Consider the following 20,317-nt stretch of genomic DNA (forward strand, 5'->3'; position numbering starts at 1 on the left):
AATTATAAAAAAATGATGTAAGGCCATTAAAATGACATTGCCCCAGAGTTGCTGGGATAATAGGAACCAATAGGTCAGTTAGCATTTTGCACCAGAATGGTTTCCTGATTTCTTACCATACTTCATCTCCAGAAGATGTGTATATTTGTATAAGGACAGTGTCAGAATTTACAAGTCAACTTGATACTGCTAAATTCAGTCAGCCACTGCTAAACTATTTTGACATCTGTGCCCAAAATACCATACCTGGAAATTTAAATTGAAAACAAAAGTGTTAGGAGCCAAAGAGAGAGGTATAAGAGAACTTCTTAATATAGGAGTTTCAAAACATAAATGGGTCAAGTTTTCGTCTCACTAATAGAGAGGAAAATGTGTCCTATTGTCTTCTGATGGACTTAACATGGAATAAGAGATGTCAATTTTTTCAAATAGACCTTGACAGAAAACTTTGAACACAATAAATGTTCCATGTAAGTCGCATTGGGTGCTTTTCCTTATATTTCTGGTATCAAACTCCAATTCTCTCCTCCCCCCCCCAATCATATTTACATTATCAAGGTCAAGAACATTGCACTGGGAGCCAAGAACACCAGCATTCTCTTTGACCCTGACACACACTGTGACTTTTTGCAAGTTATTTATATTGCAGTCGGACCCACATTTTGCTAGGTAGAGTACGAAACGCATAGACAAGTTCCCTACCCTGAAAAGCTTACAAACGGATTTTGTAAGTCTAATAAAAAAAAAACCTCAGTAATTTAACTTATTTTTTATCCTGCCTGTAAAATAGGGAACTAACTTACCTACCTTACAAATGTGTTGAATATTTAGTTAATAATAGCACATTATTATACCATCAAAGAGCTTTATGAGATGGTAATAAGAGAGGTGGTACCTTCAAGATAGAAGCTAGGGCTTACTTAACTTTTGTCAGTGTAATTAATGCTTATAAAATCTCTTAGGTTTCCTTTTACTCAGAGTACCATCCAAGGCGAAATTTCTTCAGACACCAATGACAATGCCACATTCAGGTCTCTAACAGCAGAAATACAGGCAAACATTAGGTACCTTAGCATCCAAACCAAGAACTCCCTTTCCACAATTAGTTGGTAAAGATATAAAACATGTATGATACTACAAGAGTTATTCTGAACTAAAAAAATAAAAATAAAAAAATCACACTTACTTCAGCTCCTAATATTTTAAGTCATTAAATTCTGTTCTCATAAACCATCAACTTACCTTTGCAGCTGTGTTGAGTCTAGTATTTTTATCCATAGCTGTCACTAACCAGCAGAGTCACTTCCAATATTATAAATAATCGCTGTATAACCAGTGTCATACAGAGCTGTTTTGCAAAGTCACAATGTGTCAGGAACCATTTCGCAAGAAAAAAAAAAAAGTCTGACAACTATTGTCCTAAAAGCATGTAGCTATACAAAAGGTTTCCCATAAAAGTCAATTTCTGTGACAGCAGACAAGATTAAAACAAAAACAAAACCCCCGAACAACTGAGAATAACGTCTGAAAAGTAGTTTTCCTTGATCTGTCACAGACTTGTTGCAAATAACCACAGATACAAAAAACCCACCCTTCTGCTTTGCTACATGTTCCTGTAGTTCCTAATTTAGAAGCTTGATGGAAGAACAGTTTACTACAAGTGTTTGCATAGCACTTTAATGAAATAACAGACTGCCACAATCCTATGAATTCAGGGATTTTTATCCCACATTTTCCATATCTTGCAAAATTCTCTCACATTTAATACAAAACATTTATTATAGCGGTGTTGTAATAGCCTGTAAACTCTGTGGGGTAGGGAATTTGTGCTCTTACATCCCTATAAGGCACCACCAATACTACCATTTGTGTTGTAAGGTACATTTTGTATGAAAGACACTGAAAAATGTAAGCAACTTTGACTCATCTCAGAAGACAAATTGATTCATCCGGTCCCCTGGGATTCCTCTACATTTTAAGAGGAAGAATGGTGGACTATGACGCTCCCATATAATTTACTCTCATCTGCTATCCAGCCACCTGGATTTTTTGTCTAACCATTCAGACTGGCGTCAACTAGGTGCAGCATCAGCACATAAAAAGCGTTGAGTTAAAATGCTTGAAAAGTATCTGTCCAACTAAACAAGCTGAACAGAAATTTTCAGAAATCTTAGGAAAGTAGAATTACTTAAACTGTGCTTTGATTTGTGTTGTCCACGTGGATTCTACTTCTGGTGTGCATGTGCTGTTAAAAATGAGATCGAATTCATTTGGCCAGCAGTATTGGGGCCACACCTGTGCCCTAGATACTCTGCATTCCTCCCCCCACAGGGCCCCAACTGTTCCTCAATTCCCTTTACTAATACAGAATCCCACTCGTATAAGACGCTGTAGAAGCAGGAAAGGTGAGTCCCAGCATTCATGTGGACAACACTTCATGAAGAACCAGTTACTGTAGGATAACCCCCCACCCCCCGACTGTACTGTCCCATGGATTCCACTCTTGGTGGCTAACAGTCATCTATTTGTTGGAAGTAGGTAGAAGACCTATTTAAACAATGACTGCAGGACTAAATGGGCATCCAATTTTGAAGGTTCTGCCAAAGAGTAGGGACTTGTAAAGGTCTGGATTGAGCTCCACATTGCTGCCAACAGATTTTTGAGTCACAAACAGGCTACCTAAGCTCTAGTGGAATGAGTTCTAACCCTCACTAACTTAGAACACATTCTGATGTAGTCAAAATCCCACTTAAAAAAGTCTCTGATAGTTCCCATTTCTTAACCTTTGCAAAGGCCCCAAATGGTCATGTTTGGCTTCAAAATTTGGCCCAAGCCAGACCTCTAAAGGGAAATACAAAATGTCTCCCAAGAAGTGTTACGTAGCTCTTAGCATGTAAGCTTTTATATAAGGGCTTACCTACATTTTCAGTGCTGTAGCAGCACAAGCGACGGAAGAGCAACCATCAGTGGTTTGAATGGTTTTGTCCCATTAATGCACAGAGTCTCTTATTACATTTGTGAAGTTTAACTTCCCCTGGGGTTGAATGAGATTTCGGAAAAAATTGGGAGCTGAATGAACTAGAATACTGAAACAAATATGGGCAGGAACTTGAGAGTGACCCTATCCTTACAAAATGCCATATATGAGCAGCTGATATGGGGCCCCCACATCTTTCCTACTTTTTCAGCTGATGTAATGGTTACTAAAGAGGCAGGCTTCATTGGTACATGGTATAGGGGAGACCCATCAACCCTGTTAGAACAAGAGAGGGCACTCCTCAATCTTGAGAAAAACATGAATCAGGGCCCTAAGGAATCTTGCCACTGTAGGGAAGGAAAAAAGCATGGTGTTGGAAAGCGTGGTGGTGTACGGATATTACTGCTAAACAGACTCACAGAGCTGATAGAAAGTCCATCTTATTCTCCTAGCCCTGAAACAGTCTGCTGATTTAGTAGGTAGGCATGCAGTGGGGCCTTTACTGGCTTCTGGATCTTAAAAGATTAAGCTTATGATTAGAGATGTGTAATGACTCATATCTTGACTTGTTAGGAGTCAGATGACAATATGGACTTTGGGAGGCTGGGAGCCTGGTATGGACTAGCTGTCTGTGCGCACCCTGGTGGCAGCTCATTAATGTGCGTTAGTCTAGTCTTTGAAATTGGACCAGATCAAAGCATATTAATGACTGTTAATGTATTCATTAGTAGGATGCAGTTAGTCTATGGCATGGGGGCGTGTGCATGTGAAACTGTGTGTGTACCGATTCACACTCCAATATGCCATGAACTAGTTCATATATAAAAGCCCTGAGTGATCAGAGACTACCTAAATCAAACAAAGACCAAATGCATGCTATACAAATTACACGCTACCCGACACTTGTAGTCAGGTTCTGGGCCTGATGGGTTCAGGTCAGCTTGCAAGCCTCTATTTGCTTCAAGGTTACAGCAGTTAGTTAAGAAAAAGTCAAATAAAAGTCAGGCACCAGATTTCAAGTCTGAGCTTTAATATCAGAACTAAAACATCATTTGTTGAATTCATCTAAACCTTTTAAAAATGGATGTTCAAATTCTTATGGCACAAAATTCTGGCTCAGAGCTGGAGGGCCACTTGGCCAATTTAAAAAAAAAAATAAAAAAAAAGGATACAAAACCAGAGCTTTCACTGCACCGTGCATGAATCAAAACTGAAATACAACTTAAAGGTTCATTAAAATATCTGGCCAAGTTCTGCTGAGAATTTGTGCAATCCATTCTTTAAAAAAAAAAAAAAAAATTCTTTAATAGGTTTGCACAGATGTAATGGAGAAATTCTACACAGATTGAACAAGATTCACTCAAGTTACTAACATTTTGAAAATTTAGACAAGTAAGAGCAAGTTTAAAACTATCCCCGCAGGAAGGATTAATTGTATTCAAAAATAACAGTTGTGTCTACTTACACAATTGATGCCATACACACTAATAAGGTCAGTGAGTAAGGGAAAACTAATTCTCAGTACTTTCATCTTTTTTCACCATGTTTGACAAAGTTAAATACAGACCCAGCATGGCTCTTGTTTAGGCATCTGTTGGCAGTACACTTAATATAAGATGGTACAATTCATCTAGGTAATCACTGTTTAATAAAACTGTCTTTAGTCTGTGGTTGACCTTCGGTACCAAAATCGAGCTCTGTAGTCATCACTGCATGTCATGAAACCAGGATTGGTAGGAGAATGAACAATACACCGAACAATGCTGTTATGCCCCAATGACAGAAGATTTCGCCGTTCTGCAGTTCTTGAGTCCCAGCAGCAGAGACTTATGGTCCTTTCATCAGGAAGTAACACATAGTCCTCTGTGTGGTTAAAGACTGCCTGTGTTCTGTGTACTTGTCGTCCACTCAAACCAGCTCCTATAATAGCAGGGACATGATACTCATTAAAGGTGTAAGTAAAAACGTGTAACAGAGTAGCGTTGCTTAGGGGGCAGATTGTCAAAAGCACAAGGAGTGTCTCTTTTAGATATTACTTGCTAAGGACCATCAACAAGGGCCAGCTTTGTGCTCACTGATTAACATTTAGAAGGGTTCTTTGACAAAATTGTGCTCTAACATTTCTCCTCCCACCCTCACTGCAGAAAGGCTATTTGCCAAAACCTCAGTAGCACTAAGGGAAGCAGCAATAGTCGCAGGCCTGAAGAGTGACAATTACGATAGGGAAAATGCCCTTTCAAATTGTGTTCTCTCTCTCTCTCTCTTTATATTTATATATATATATATCAACACACACATGCACACCTCTACATAATGTTAAGTATTAGTATTAGATGCTGAACACAGCTCAGACGGATTTGAGAATCAGATCACTAAAGCTCATCAAAACTTGCTGAAACTAATACTGGACCATCAGAAGCCAGAGGACTGCAGAAAGAACTGTGAAATGAAGGCACACCTTCATACTATTTTTTAAATCTTTCTGGGCAGTTAAGTCAGGATTTAAAGCGTGATGTAAGTAATAAGAGATGAGTCTGGGAATAAGGATGAAACCATTTATTTATGCTGAATATTTAGCATGGTGGGCAATTTCTACTCAAGAGACTTAAGATTATTTTAACAGGGATGCTGAACTTCTCTTGTGATCTGTCCAAGCTTGCACAGCACCTACCCACTCTTTACCTGACTCAACCAACAGTATTCGTTCCTCATGTGCAGAAGCATTAAATTCAGATGCTCAGTGAAGGTGTATGCTTATTTATAGAGAAAATTCATGATATTACATCTCCCTACATAGTACCTATGCAGAAGTCATAACTATCAGTATTGGCATTAGGCAGTCTAGATGTGTTTTTGCTAATAAAATTTTTATAAATTATTCATTTTTTCCCTCACTTAAAAAATATGTCAGTGTGATCACTACAAATGACTTTCAATGAGTTCGTTCCAGTAGGAGGGTTTGTTTCAGGGGAGGGGGTGTAGGGGTGAAAGAGAGAAATGGCGCGGGGCACAATACTTTCCTATATAGAGGCTGAAATCTGGCAAGTTCAAAGAACTGCTTGGAAATAAAAGGGTTTTTCATTTGTTTATTTTTTTTTAACTATGCAATTCCACATTGTGCTAGTCAATAGCACCACAATTTGAGGGTTCAAAAACCATCTTGAGGAAAGAAAATCTATATACATTCCAACAAACAGTTTACCTGTGAAGGAATTCCATATTATTTTAAGTATTCACACACGATTTCATAGAAGTATAGAGAATACTTGAAGCCCTTCCTTCCTAACTGAATCAGTCAACCGAATCAAAAGACCTTCATAGCAGATGAAGCATTGTGCTCATGCCCTAAGAACACTTCTCCCTCCAGTATTCTTAGTGAGAAACTTAGTAGGTAGCAACTGGTAATTAAAATTGGAAAGAGCACGGCTAATGGAGGAAAGTGCAAGTTCTCACTATCAATATCTATAAATAATATATAAACCATTATCTAGCTAGGCCATTACTCCCACTGTAGAAGTTTAGCATTACCTTTCTTGTAAAAAATAAGATGTTTCAGATATACTATGGCATTCACAGACTTGATTTGATTAGAAAGATTATGTTTCTCTTATTTATCAAGCAAAGTGCTTTACAAACATTTTGTGGTTGTTTATGCTGCACCCTGCTGGTTAAAAATATTACCAGTTTATACTTTGGGCAACAAGATCACTGTTAAATTACTTTTGCAGGTTGAATCAAAGTGTCAGTTTCTGGTTTTGGTAGATCAAACTGCCCTGTCGTCTCTGGAATCTATTTCACAGCAACAAAATCTTCTGTGGCAGTTAGGGAAGACTGAAAGGAGCCACCAGCCAGCAACTTTTTGCCAAAAAGAGGTCTTGATATGTCTACTTTTGTTTTCCTTTCTGGAGTAACCCAAGAGAGTTGTATTTGATGATGCTTTCCCTTAACAGACAGCTAATAGCCAGCAAACCAGATAGCAGAATAGTAATACATCATTTGAACAAATGAAGTAATGATGGAAAGTTATCCAAATCCACTTAGATTAGTGTAAGATGGTGACCAACATCTAAAGAAAGTCAAGAATGGAATGAGGCAACTTATCTTATCTGTGACCAAGAATAGAAAGAAAACCTTGGGGAATCCTCGCACAGAAGAAACTTCCAATTAATTTTAGAGGTTACTGCTCAACAGTACAAGGCTATCATGATCTTATGAGTAAACTCCGAAAAATCTTTCACATATTTAACTGAGCACATCAGTCACTGGACTAAGCACTTAAAAATTTTATACTGCATCAAATATTTATTCCCATCACTAGTTGATTACCGCATGAACAATTTTTGCTTGATAGGTCATCTGCCACATACCTGTATATTTGACCAGCGTTCGACCTGTGGATATCTCCCATAGTTTAGCTACAGAATCTTTTCCACTTGACAGGATGTACTTTGAATTTTTGGAAAAGATGGCAGAACAGACTTCAGCCCCATCATGTGCTTTCTCAAAAGTAGTGATACATCGATTTGAAACACCATCCCATAATTTGATGCATCCATCCTTGCTTCCTGTCACATACATGTTAGCACTTGCATTATAGTTTACTGAACATATAGCGTCGGTGTGTTGATCTTGAGGATTGCAAGACACAAAACACTGGAATGTATTGATATCATAAAGCCGTAAGGTAGGGTGCTGGGTACCAACAAGTATGAAGTCGCCAGAAGGATGAAAAGAGATGGAGCGTAACATTTCTGCTTCCTGTGTGATGAGAAATATGTAAATCAATATAAATATAAAGAACCTATTTGCAGAGAGAAAATCCTAGTGGATTCACAAGTCTGAAGTTCTATGATATTTTCATATTAAAAGGAAGTTCAATTCTTAATTAGTATAGTGTTCAGGGCAGGATACAAATTGGAGACCACCACTCCCCTCTCCACTATATGGCAGTAACACATTTAGATGGATCAAGATTATACTCACAACAAAATTTTTTGGTGGCCTCAGAGTGTGGCCACCAACTCTTACTGGTGGCTGCTCTCATAATTTTTCCTAAAATACTTAACTAACTTTTGGAAAAACAAATACATATGCACATATACATATCCAAATCATTGTAATTTATTTATGTAGGATTTTTTTCACAGACTCAATATTAAAAATAATGTACAGTTGTCTCTATTCTTTACTGGACCTAGACAGAATAGAAACACAAATAAGGTGCTTTGCATGTTCTTGTTGTTTCTTTTGCGCCCCCCCCCCCCTTTTTTAAGACTTGCTAGAGAGTAAGTCTGTTGTGAAAAGTGCTAACAACAAACATACAAATATCACTTTTCACAGCAGACTTACTCAGTCCCAACAAGCCTGGGGACAAATTAAGCCCTGGACGAGGAGGTGGGTAGGGAGCCAGTGGGGGCTGAGGTAATGGGGGAGGCAATAGGATGAGTTCAGGGACAGAGCCTGTCACCATGCGGCCAGGGAATGGAGCCTGAAGCCCCATGGCTGGAGCCTACCACCCAACAGCTGAAGCCCAACTCCACTGCCCCCGGGGAAGGTGAGGAACTCACTGGCTGCCTGCTCGTCTTTTGTGTCTCCAGAGGGGCGCAGGGCCCAACCACTACAGACTTGACGGCCTCGGAGGAGGGGGCTAATGCTTTGCGCCCCACCCATCACTGCCTAGAAGGCTGTGGCTGCAAGGAAAGCCCCTTGTGGACGCATTTGAGAAACACTGCTCTAAGTCCTATATCAATTTTCAATGCCTATTCATGGGGTTGGGGGAGAGAGGAAGAAATTTTCCCCTTAACAACCAAAAAGAAATCCATAGAACTTCAATGCTGTTCATAAAGGAAATGCCAGAAGCACCACCCCTAACAGTTTCAGGTTTCCCTGGTTGGCACATGTAGAGAGGAGAGCGGACATCAGATTTGAGAAGATCACAGGCACACATTTTATGTACCTAATTTGTACGCATAATTATCACAAGAGTATCTGCAAATTGGATAATTGCATACTACTGTGTACCTAGCTATTTCTACATGCAGACACAAATTAGCTAATTGCTATCATTGCAGTTGTAGACCTCAAGCTTTTTTGTTTTTTTAAAAAGACTATAACCTCTAACCTGGATATACTTGAAGGCTCTTTTGGCAGAAGGTTTTGAATAGTCAAACAATTTAAGCGTATAGTCCCTTGAACCAGATGCCAGGATCTGTTCTGTTGGATGGAAAGCTAAACATGTAACCTCATCCACATGATCATATAGAGTCCGAATAACAGGATGATTTTCCATATTCTGCTGTGCTGTCTCATTCATCATGACCTACAGAAAACATTTAAACAAGTCAATGGACAGTGTTTCCTTCTGACAAAGAAGGAACCATAAACCACTATCCAACTCTTATGTTATTACTCTGGGCATTTAAAAGAAAAATGCAAACAAACATATGGGATCTCCTGGTAGAAGAGAAAAAGTGAGTTTTAAACATGCAGCAATACCTGCCTCATCTTCCAAGCAAAGATTGCATTTTTTGACAAAAAACTATGCATATAATTAGAATGATAATGATTATCTCAAAGTTCTTTGCAAATGTTGGTCATTAACATCCCTATGATAAATATACAATATCCTTCTTTTACAGAGAAGCAAAAAGAAACTGACAGAGGTTAGTGATTTGCCCAAAGTCAAAATGGAGTCAGCAGCTGAAGAAAATAAAACTCAGCGGTCCCGAGTGTTAGTCCCCTGCTCTAACTCACAGTACTACTACCCTTCTTGAATAATTAAGACAAATGTTGCCCTTATTTTGTTCGCAGCAACATTCTTAAGACTGTGCACTGCCACTAGTTGTGTGCAGATTCCAGACAACAACAAAAAAGGTACATTTCCTTAAGTTTGCTATCAGAGGCAGAACAAATGCTATAAAATGGATGTAGCATTTTTATCATTCACTGACTGATCATGATTCATGCTATACTTTACCTCGATGGGCATAGCACTTTTTGCCAACATTCTCTCTGTATCAAGAATTTTTATTGAGGCATCAGCAGATCCCGTAGCTATTAACTGCCCGTCTCTGCTGTATGTAGCTACGCGACATGGTCCTTTATGAGATGTGACGTAACAGGTCTCATATTCAGAAGCCTCGGGGGACATAGTCTGGACATCTGCATCGAATTCTAAGTCAATCCCTGTTCCTGGAGCTACTGTGTCGGAGCGTCCAATTGCATATTGAACTGCGCTGTCATCATTCTCCATTCCTGAAGGACAAGAGATTAAATATATTTACTTTCTCCACAAAAAGGTTGACTAAGTCTTCATAAATATACTAATAACTGCTTACAGTAGCCATGATTGTATCTACAGTCAGCTTTCACAGGAAACCGTAATGCCTGCATAGAAAAGATATTTTTTTTAAAAAAGGACAGACATTTACAGAACTTTTTCCTTTGCAGCTCAATAAAGAATACCCAAGAAAAGAGATTATGGCTACCAGAACCACCACAATAAAGCAGTGCCACTAACAGGGTCCTGGTCCATGACTAGAGCTCCTAGGTACTAGAATAATTCAAATGAGAATAATGAGAAACATTATTCCTCCACACACTTATATCTCATATTAAACACCTTCTCTTCAAGGTCGCCTCTACATTTCATTAGTGGAAGTTGCAGCTTAAGCAGGGTACAAGCTCATCATTTTAACCACATCATTAACCCTACTCTGAGCAGGGGTAAATGGTGTCCCTGGTCTATGTCATCTAACCCTGTTCAGAGTAGAGTTGGACGACATGGTGTTGAAAATGCTTGCTGTTACCATCAGTAGTGAATTAGGGATCCTAATTTTCCTAATTTAGATAGATCTAAAGCTTACTATATTTAAGCTCTCAGAGATGTGTGAAACACTGACTATTTCAATTTGCTATGCACCCTATTACATTATTCGAGTAGATTTTCAAAAAGAGATCATGATGAAAGATAACTAGACTAAGACCTCAATTGCCTTAACACTAAAACAACACGTATAAAGTTAAATGCTGCATTTCGGAGCTCCTTGTAGTTACTGTCATTAGTTTTGTCTGAGACAAACAAAAGCTAGTTGACATGCTGAGATTCAAATCAAGACGATACACAAAATAAGATAAGAAGGCAGTTTGATCCTTTGTTGTGATTTCCTAGCTCTTGAGGACTGTTAAAGCTTACAATGCTTTAAATAGTCATTAAATAATTTTACTCATTTGGTAGTTAATTTTGCAGCACAGTTTTTTGCCAGTATAAAAATTCTCCCCAGTATAAAATTATATCTGCTCCATGGAAAAATTAGGGGTATTTTTAGTAAACAATTTTTAGTGTATTCTCTGTCACTTTAACAATAAAAAGAATGTGGAGTACTTGTGGCATTTTAGAGACGAACAAATTTATTTGGGCATAAGCTTTCGTGGACTAAAACCCACTTCATCAGATGCATGCCGTTGAAAATACAGTAGGAAGATTATATAATACACATATATAGACACACATACACACAGAACATGAAAAAATGGGTGTTGCCATACCAACTATAGCGAGAGTAACCACTTAAGGTGGGCTATTATCAGCAGGAGAAAACAAAAAAACACGTTTATAGTGATAATCAGGATGGCCCATTTCCAACAGTTGACAAGAAGGTGTGAGTAACAGTAGGGGACTTTTTTCATGTTTTCTGTGTATATATACCTTCCTACTGTATTTTCCACTGCATGCATCCGATGGAGTGGGTTTTAGCCCACAAAAATTTATGCCCAAATAAATTTGTTAGTCTCTAAAGTGCCACAAATACTCCACATTCTTTCTGCTGATACAGACTAACATGGCTACCACTCTGAAATCTTTAACAATAAAGTGTCCCCAACACTAATACTTCAATAAACACACACACAAGCCAGACTAGTGACAGATTAAGTTTACTTTGAAGCTAAGCTACCACACGGGGACACAATACTTTTTGGTTTTAGCAGATTTCACTAACTTTCCCATTAGTATTCTTCTGCCTAACTCAATTACAAGACTTTCCACCGTATTTTGTTGGTATCTGTTGGTGAATAAATTACCCTACCAAACATCATTTATATTCCAGTAGCATATAGAAGCCCCAACCAAGAATGAGGCCCTGTGGTGCATACTAGGAGGCACTCTACACACTAAGAGAGTCTGTCATAGTAAGAGACAGTTCCTATCCCAAAGACCTTACCATGTAAATACAAGAGAAACAAAAGGGTGGAGAAAACACAGATGTACAGAGAGGTGAAGTGACTTGCCCAAGGTCACAAAGCAGAGAATAAAACCCAGGTCTGAGTCCCAGTCCAATATCCTAGCCACGGGACACACTGCTTCAATTACACCTGATTAGACAGTAATCAACTTTTAACAGAGGTTTTCTATTAAGTTCCATCCTCCAATACATTGTGCATTCACCTGCTTAAAAAAGAAATATGTTTAGACTTATACCAGCACCCAGACATTTGTCAGACAATAAAAAAACTGAATTCTGATCTGACAAGTAATACCAGTGTCAATAACAAGACTATTACGATATACCCTGAACGACCTGGGACCTACCTGCCTCCTTCACCTCCCTCCCCCCAACATGAAACAGTCCTCGTGACATGTGGCAACTGAGCTGAAACCTCATAAGAGAGAGGGAGTGACTGGCAGGGCAGTCGGTGTGAGGGCCCTGGAACTCTGAAACCCATTTCCTTTTCAGATCTGTAACAGTCCACATTTATTTGCCTTCCAGACATAATGCAAGGCCCACCATTTCTCCTCTGTCTGCGAGGAGACTGGTCTTGAGTAGGTCTGCTAGAGTTGATGTGCAATTTGGTGGGTCAGTTAGTTTCTATTATATTTATCAATGGATTATTTGATTTTATCTAGGAGATCTAATGGCCCCATTTATTCAGTGTACTTTTAGAAGACTATCGAGATCCAGGGCATTGGATAGGCACTATTATAATTTGAAAAAGTACAAATAAATAAGTAGATCCTAGAAAAGATTTCCTGAAAGACTTGTATTTTGTTATCTATGCATAAATATGACAACTGTACAGCAACATTAGGAGTTAATGAGAACATTTACTTTTAGATTGCATTGAGTCCACTACAGAATCACAGAGATGTAGAGCTGGAAGGGACCTCTAGAGGTCATCAAACCCAGCCCCTGTGCTGAGCCAGGACCTACATACCTGAACTTCATCAAAAAGTCTGCAATTCCTAGTTTATGTACATGAATCCTGCATTACAGTTTACCTAGTTTAATCAGATGCAGCAGTTGTTCAGAGGGTGCGCAGACTGATTGTGGTTTTATCTCATTTATCAGGCCATTGGCAATGTTTATGTATCCATCATACAGCAATTGACTAATAATCAGTTTGTAAAGTTGTTGACGATCTTTCAAGCTTACTTTTGTTCTATACATTGTGAGCAAGGAATGCCTTGCGGGTGCCTGAAACAAGAGAAAAAAATACTTACAAAACAGTTACATTGCAATGGTATAATCTTTCATACAAAACATACCCCAACACCTTTCCGCATTAAACAGTGTCGTTATAGTGACAAATTAAAAAGGTATTGTATACATAAAGGAAAGAGACTTTCAGCTAAGATTCAAAACTAAATGGACAAATGAGAAGGAGATAACAGAAAGCTGTTGCAGACAGTAGCTAATGTTTTCACCCCTCAGCTCATAGAGAGCCAAGAAGCAAAACTAGAGGAGATAGTCCACCAGTTACCAGCACTCAGACTGTGATTAAGGACTGCTGACAAAGGTGAGAGAAGAGCAACACTGGCTAGTAATCAACATGTTCGCCTCCGACAGTAACCTTTAATTCAATCAAGCAGGTGTGGGGAAATGGGCAAACAGTTGTGAGTGACAAGGTTAACAAACATACAATTTGTAGGGAAGCCAAGAGGCAAAACAAAACGTGTGTTGTAGGGTTTTCAGTGAAGCCACCAGCTGAAAGACCATAACCTCCCTGCACCCAACACACCATCCCTCCCCCAATCCACCCATTTCCAGCCCCAAAGAACAATCGATTGTTATAAACGGGGAGGGGTGAAAGCAAACTAAGGGGCGGGGGGAGAAACTGTCTGGAAGGAGAGTGAACTGCCTAGCGGTTCCTTGAGACCGCGGGCCAGAGGAAACGGCGTTCGGCAAGCAAGCAAAGCTGTAAACCGCTCAGCTCAGCAGGGCACGTAGGAAAGGAGTTGTTCACACCGCCCCGGTACCTACCAGCCCGTCTTTTTGCCTCCCTTGCTCTCCCCCTAAAATGGCGACCGGAGCCCTGAGAGCATCGATAGATGCTGGAGGAGGCGGCGGCTAAGTGTATCCCAATCACTCCCAAGCGCAATGTGCAGCTTTGCGCTACTGAGCATGCTCGTGGAAAGTGAACATGCTCACGAACGTCTGCTGCTGAAGCCCGCCTGCTGCCCTTACTAGGATTATACAACGTCCCCGTTGTTCCCAAAACCGCGTTACAACGGGACCGGCCACAAAGCGGGGAGATGGGATGGAACCTGCACTGCAAGGAGCCAGACTGCACGCCCAAGAGAGTCACGCAGGCGAAGGAGAGGGGCAAAAATCAGACATAGGGAATAGGGGCCGGGGTTAAGAGCCCCTGCCAGACAACGGGGGGAGAAGGGGGAAACTAGACAAATAGGGAGTTTACTAGAACTGGGGCGAGTTGTCTGTGGGGGTTGCAAAAATGAGCTGTGCGTGGCAGGGAGCCTATTGTTTACCCTTTTGCTAAGCAGCCCATCTCACAGCCCGCCTACCAGGGCTGTTTCTAAAGGCATAGTGCATCTCAATGCATAAATAAGGCACCTCTTCCTTATCTGAAATGATGTAGCAAGCAGCTAAATAAGACTGAATCCAGTGAAACGCAAACACACAGATAGAATTCCTATGCATGCGTTTAGTATTTTACCGAATTCCTTTTCTGTTTATATGTCTGCATAAAGCCTCAGAGCAGTTCCCTAATTCGTCTTATCTGCTGTTCCAGTCCCTGAATTAGACCCCCTTTCTTGTAATCCACAGCCAATGCTGGTTCCTGCCTCTTATTTACTTTTTAAAATTTTATTTTTTATTACTTATTAATCTTACACTTCATTTACATTGTGCAAATAGATGCCATTGCACTATTTAATTTATATCTGAATAGCAAATAATTGAACATAATAGTTGCTAGAGGTTAACAATCACATCTCACATTGTATGTTTTTACTATGATTTTGCAGTTTGCAATTTTCAATTTTTATTTGTACTTTTTTTTTTGGTAATCAAATGACTTTAAAGCTGACATCCTGGGTTGGCATCAAAACTTCTTTAGTTTCCCTTGCATTTCTTTGATTGGTTTGAAATTGTGCCTCCTGGGCATTGATCTAAATTTGGGGCCATTTGAACAAGGGGTTCATGAGATACAGTACCTGCTCCTCCCCCACCTTCCTTAATATTCACCTGTTCTGGTAATTAATGTTTGATCACAGATAGAGATCAAACCAGGTCTGAGAGATCATCACACCAGGGTCTCAAATGCTTGAGAGCTACCTCAACAGAGTGCAGGGTATCCACTATCCTTTTGGGGGAAATCAAATTACATTATCAGCTGAAAAATTAAATTCTCTTGTTATGAGCATCACTCTTTAAAGTGCTTGATGGCATGCCACATGGATTATACTGAGCCTGTGCAGAGAGAGAGGGTAGCTGGAAGCTACCTCTACATCACACATCTTGAATGGCTCAAGGGGGACTGTTATGATCACCAAACCCAAGTCACAGCCTGGTGGTAAATCCAGCTCAGGACAGAAATCTGAAATAAAAGCAGGAAGTAAAGTTTGCTCCAATCTGCATCCGTCAAAGGGAGTTTTGATTTTGTGGAAATGTAATCTGAGTACAGCAGAATACTCTGAAAGTGCTGAAACTTTTTTTTAAAAAAGAAAAAAAATTACATATGCAACTGCTCCCTGGAACGTGACTGGGGTGGAAGAGTAGGTGGGAATGGGGGTGTTAGTCTTAGAGCAAGGGAGGGGGATAAATGGGGCTGGGGTGGGAAAGAGAGGGGTTGAGAGGGTTAGGTGATGGGGTTGGACACTGGGAAGAGGGACAGAGTTATCAGGGGCTGGGAGAATAGGAAGACTGGGCACCTCTCCTTTCCCCTGTATATACCACAATCTAGAGGGCCCCAGCCCATGCAATATGTGGTGACTTGCCTTCCTGGGGTCTAAGCCCCTCTCCCCCCACCCCCATTGGTGTGTGTGGCCCCTGTGTCTGTATCTGGATCTTAGGAGGCCCTGCCCATCTATGGTAGTTGGGGCCCTCCCATACATGCCCCCCTCATATGAGCCAGGTTCTGGAAGAGGTTTGTTTGTGTAGGGTGTGAAGGAGTGTCTCACCCCATCTCCCTACCCTCCTGTAAGCTGGGAGATGATTTTTTAGATATTTGTAGTTAACATGCAGTGTTAATGGGATGCTGTTTTCGATAGCTGTGATGTAACAACAAAATTAGATTAATTTCCTGATAGCTAAAGATAAAAACGGAAACAGCACATACTTGTGCTCACCCTTTTTAATAGTGGACATTGACTGAATTGGTAGGAATTGAGCATGTGACTGTTTCACTCAGCTTGGGCTCAAAACACTAAAATTTAGCACGAGTATGAAAGGGTTATCAGTGGCACAGTACATAGCAAATATAGCACAAGACTCTGGCAAGTGGTACATGCATGTGTAGTGATTCCAAACATTCATTAAATAAAAAAAGTAAACCATTACTAAACATTGAGAGTGACTTTATGAAAACATGAAATCCAATTATGAAGTCAGCTATTGGCTATTCATTTTAAAGTTTAGATTCTTCCTCCACTGAGAAACTGGAAAAATCTACTATGATTCTGGAAAACAAAAATTGTGGAACACAAGATACTAGTGGTTGGGCCACTCATCCTAAAAGTAGTTAATGTCAAACTACTACTTAGTTATGAGTTTTCTATTTTAAAAATGCATTAGCTTGTAGAATCATATTTGGAACATAAAGATATCCTATGTATATACAGGGGGGAAAAAAGCAATTCTCTTAATGGAAAAAGGTCAGGTATAGCTTTGTTAGTTATACACCTCTACCCCTATATAACACAACTCGATAGAACACAAATTCGGAAATAACGCAGTAAAGCAGTGCTGGGGAGAGGGGCTGCGCACTCTGGTGGATCAAAGCAAGTTCGATATAGCACAGTAAGATTTTTTGGCTCCCGAGGACAGCGTTATATCGAGGTAGAGGTGTATATTCCAAGTGAGGTCAGAGTATATGGGAAGGTAAACAGGAAGAGTGGAATGTCATTAGTTATTTTACTACATTTATTAAAATAGGTCACAAATTTGGTACCCTAATGAAAGAAACTGGGTTCTCTGTATGAATATTGTGTTTAATTAGTGAAAAGTTAAAAAAAAAAAATGGTTGAAACCAAAAGAGCATTGAAATACAGTAGATATAGTTATATCTGCAATCTAACAGTTTAAGACAAATAGATAAGGGTACCAAATATTATTTAAATACGACCCCCCCCTCAAAAGAAAATATTTGCAAATCATTAATGTAGTTCTTGAAATAAGTGACATTAATCAATCTATTTCTATTTATAGTTTTAATAATTAGGAAATCATTTGATTAAATTATATTGATTTTGCGTAGAGCACAGAAGTCTACTGCTGCAACCTTGTCATATGCAAGAAGGAAAACAAAGATTGCATAATGGTAAGCAACACAAAATTGTATTAGAAACACATGCCATATGTTTGAGCAGGTAATTAAACAGAATATGATCTGTTCCTGTGCCATGAACTGAAGTTATGGCCCAGTAGATAGACAGATACATATAGATCAGATGGAATAACCTGGATAAGGATCGGGATTGTGGTAATAATTCTACATTAATAAATACTTCAACTGCAGCAGATAGTCATATCTTGACTACGGATATGTAGCTAGAAAGTTAAAAATCACAGCAGAAGTTCAATAAATATTTTACAATTTTGAGTTAACGGAAATTATATTTTGCACAATTAGTGTCATTTTTTTCCCATCTATTATTTTTCAAAGGCACAGTGTGACTCCTGCAAGAGGTGGGCACATGTGCTCTGCCTTCCACAGGGAAACTAATAAAAACATCCCGAGCAGTAAAAAGAAAGAGTATACAAACTTTGTGCAATTATAGTTGTGGTGTTTACAAAATGTATATACTGTATAATTTTTTAAAGATAAATATTTTGGTTTTCTTGCAATCATACAATCAATACAAATGAGTAATAATAAATAGAGGAGTTCAATTTTAATGTACACTTAGCTAAAGTCACAAGTTAATTCTGTTTCTAAAAATAAGTTTAGATCTTTTTAAATGTTGACATGTACAGTAAGGGATTCTTGTTTGCTGACAGAAAATTATGACAGATGGGGCACTGCCATCACAATTTGCTAACTCTATTCTTCCCATCGTCTGGTCCAGGGGCAGCAAATTGTGATGGGAGTTCTCCCCTCAGTCACAATAGGCCACTTTGGACCAGGAGACAGGGAAGTATGGAGATAGCAAATTGTGGCAGTGCAATAACAGAATACCTAGCTGTCAGTAAGGGCTATCAGCAGCAAACTGTGCTAGGAGCATGGGGAGTACATGCTAAACAACCAAGGGTTCACTACCATGAGCTGAGTGACCCTGTGCATGCACACCACGAAAGTGTGAGCATATACAGACCCTTAGCAAAAGCCTACTTTTTGTGGGGAGGAAAGGGGACTAGAGGATGGGACTAGGAGCATGGAAAGGCAGGTTCTATTCCTAGTCTGGAAGCGCAGGAAATTCTAATGGTAATAGCAGTCTAGTCCAGGAGAGCACAGTTCATTTATTTCCAGCTCTAGCAGAAGTAGGATCTAATGGTTAGCTCAGAGCATGGTAAGCTGAGAAATGATAGAGGCTACGGAGATCAATGGCAGTATTCCTTGGGACATTAAAGAAGGGCCTGGGAAGGGATTAGCCACTGAGCAGCCTAATAGGCTCTACAGTTGAAATTCAGAACTCCGGGGTTCAATTCCTTTGTTGGAGTGAGAGCAGTGGGATCTCAGGAGACTGGGGATTAGGACTGTTGGGTTCTAGTGGGTCTGGGCTGAGAAACCATGACATCGCCAGAATCACCCACATCCCCAAGCCTCCCTGGAAGCAAATGGAACTGAAAGTCACGAGGCCTCACTGCTGGGTGCTGCAGGCCTCTGGGATGACGCCAGAATTTAGCAGACAGCATAGTGGCATGTTCAGACAAGGCACTTCAGGGTGCCTCAGCAGCAGTGCTGAAGGCCTAGCCCAAGAGAACAGACCCCCCCGCCCCGTCCCCAACAGACGGCCCTACTCACCTCAGTCTCAAGGAAAGGCAGCCGCAGTGGCCGTGGCTCAGGAGCGGGGGAGCCCAAGTTACTCAGGCCCCGTGGAAGCGGACGCCTATCACACGCTGAGGGAACACGACGGCCTGACATCCTCCTCACACCTGTCCTCGCTGCCATCTATCACGCCTCACCGCCACGCAGCCCCACACACCGAGATCACTTTCACACTTGTCCTCACGAGCGCGGTGGCAACGGGAGTTGCTTTCTAGCTCCCTCCTTCCAAGGCCTCGAGTCGTCCTCGCGCCGGGCCCGGCGGCCACGGATCACACAATGGCTCGAGAGCCCCTTCCCGATTGGGCTGGACGGCCCGGGTGCTACGGGAGCCACCACGCGAGACGCCTTGCTGCTAGTACAACCAAACTGCCCGCTGTCCCCCTCCCGTTTGTCCTCGAGCGCCCAACGCCCCGCTGGTGCGACACGCTGGCCCTGCGCTCGACAGCCCACCGTCCGTGGGCCCTGACACGGACCACACGTCACCGCTGGTGCGACACGCTGGCCCGGCTCCCACTCACGTTTGCGCTCCAGAGCCACAGCCCGTGGCAACGGCCGCGGAGCCCACGTCAGCGACCGCAGGGGCGACACGCTCGCGAGGCAACAGCCCAGCCACCCCTCTCCGCCTGAAGCTGGGGGTTAGCACCTCCTAAGGCAGCCCCCTGAAGTCCTTCCCGTCCCCACCCCCCAGGCTCTGTGCGCACTCTCTGCGCCAGGCCGTAATGGCCGGCTGTGAGGAACAAGAATGCCTGCTGATTGGCTTCTCTTCAACGGCGCCGCCCGCCGATTGGTTCCGAAGTGTCCCTTTAGTTGCTGAGCGAGCCTCTCAACGTCTCGGGCGCATGCGTGACCGCTACCTGCCGCGCCCTCCCGCGTGGTATTAACGCCGCTACGTGCGTT

At 41.0% G+C, this 20,317-nt stretch overlaps 1 protein-coding gene across 1 annotated transcript; it reads right to left on the minus strand.

The window, feature by feature from the left end:
* Positions 1-3,985: 3,985 nt before the first annotated feature.
* CSTF1 (cleavage stimulation factor subunit 1) lies at positions 3,986-20,136 on the minus strand. Its single transcript, XM_054045535.1, has 6 exons — positions 19,397-20,136; positions 13,254-13,449; positions 9,954-10,231; positions 9,099-9,296; positions 7,345-7,735; positions 3,986-4,897 (listed from the first exon to the last, which is right to left on the minus strand). Exons 1-6 carry the CDS (start codon positions 19,541-19,543, stop codon positions 4,638-4,640), a joined length of 1,470 nt encoding a protein of 489 aa, XP_053901510.1. The 5' UTR covers positions 19,544-20,136; the 3' UTR covers positions 3,986-4,637.
* Positions 20,137-20,317: the final 181 nt, after the last annotated feature.

The sequence above is a fragment of the Malaclemys terrapin genome, chromosome 12 (assembly GCF_027887155.1).
Source record: "Malaclemys terrapin pileata isolate rMalTer1 chromosome 12, rMalTer1.hap1, whole genome shotgun sequence".
Lineage (NCBI taxonomy): Eukaryota > Metazoa > Chordata > Testudines > Emydidae > Malaclemys > Malaclemys terrapin.

Bases quoted from the DNA above. Each gene is read 5' to 3' on its own strand.
- CSTF1 (XM_054045535.1), bottom strand. From the start codon at position 19,543: ATGGCAGCGAGGACAGGTGTGAGGAGGATGTCAGGCCGTCGTGTTCCC. The intron at 10,232-13,253 runs GTAAACTGTAAT...CTTGTCCTTCAG, and splicing joins GCTGCATCTGATTAAACTAG to GAATGGAGAATGATGACAGC. The intron at 7,736-9,098 runs GTTAGAGGTTAT...CTCATCACACAG, and splicing joins GAGCCTTCAAGTATATCCAG to GAAGCAGAAATGTTACGCTC.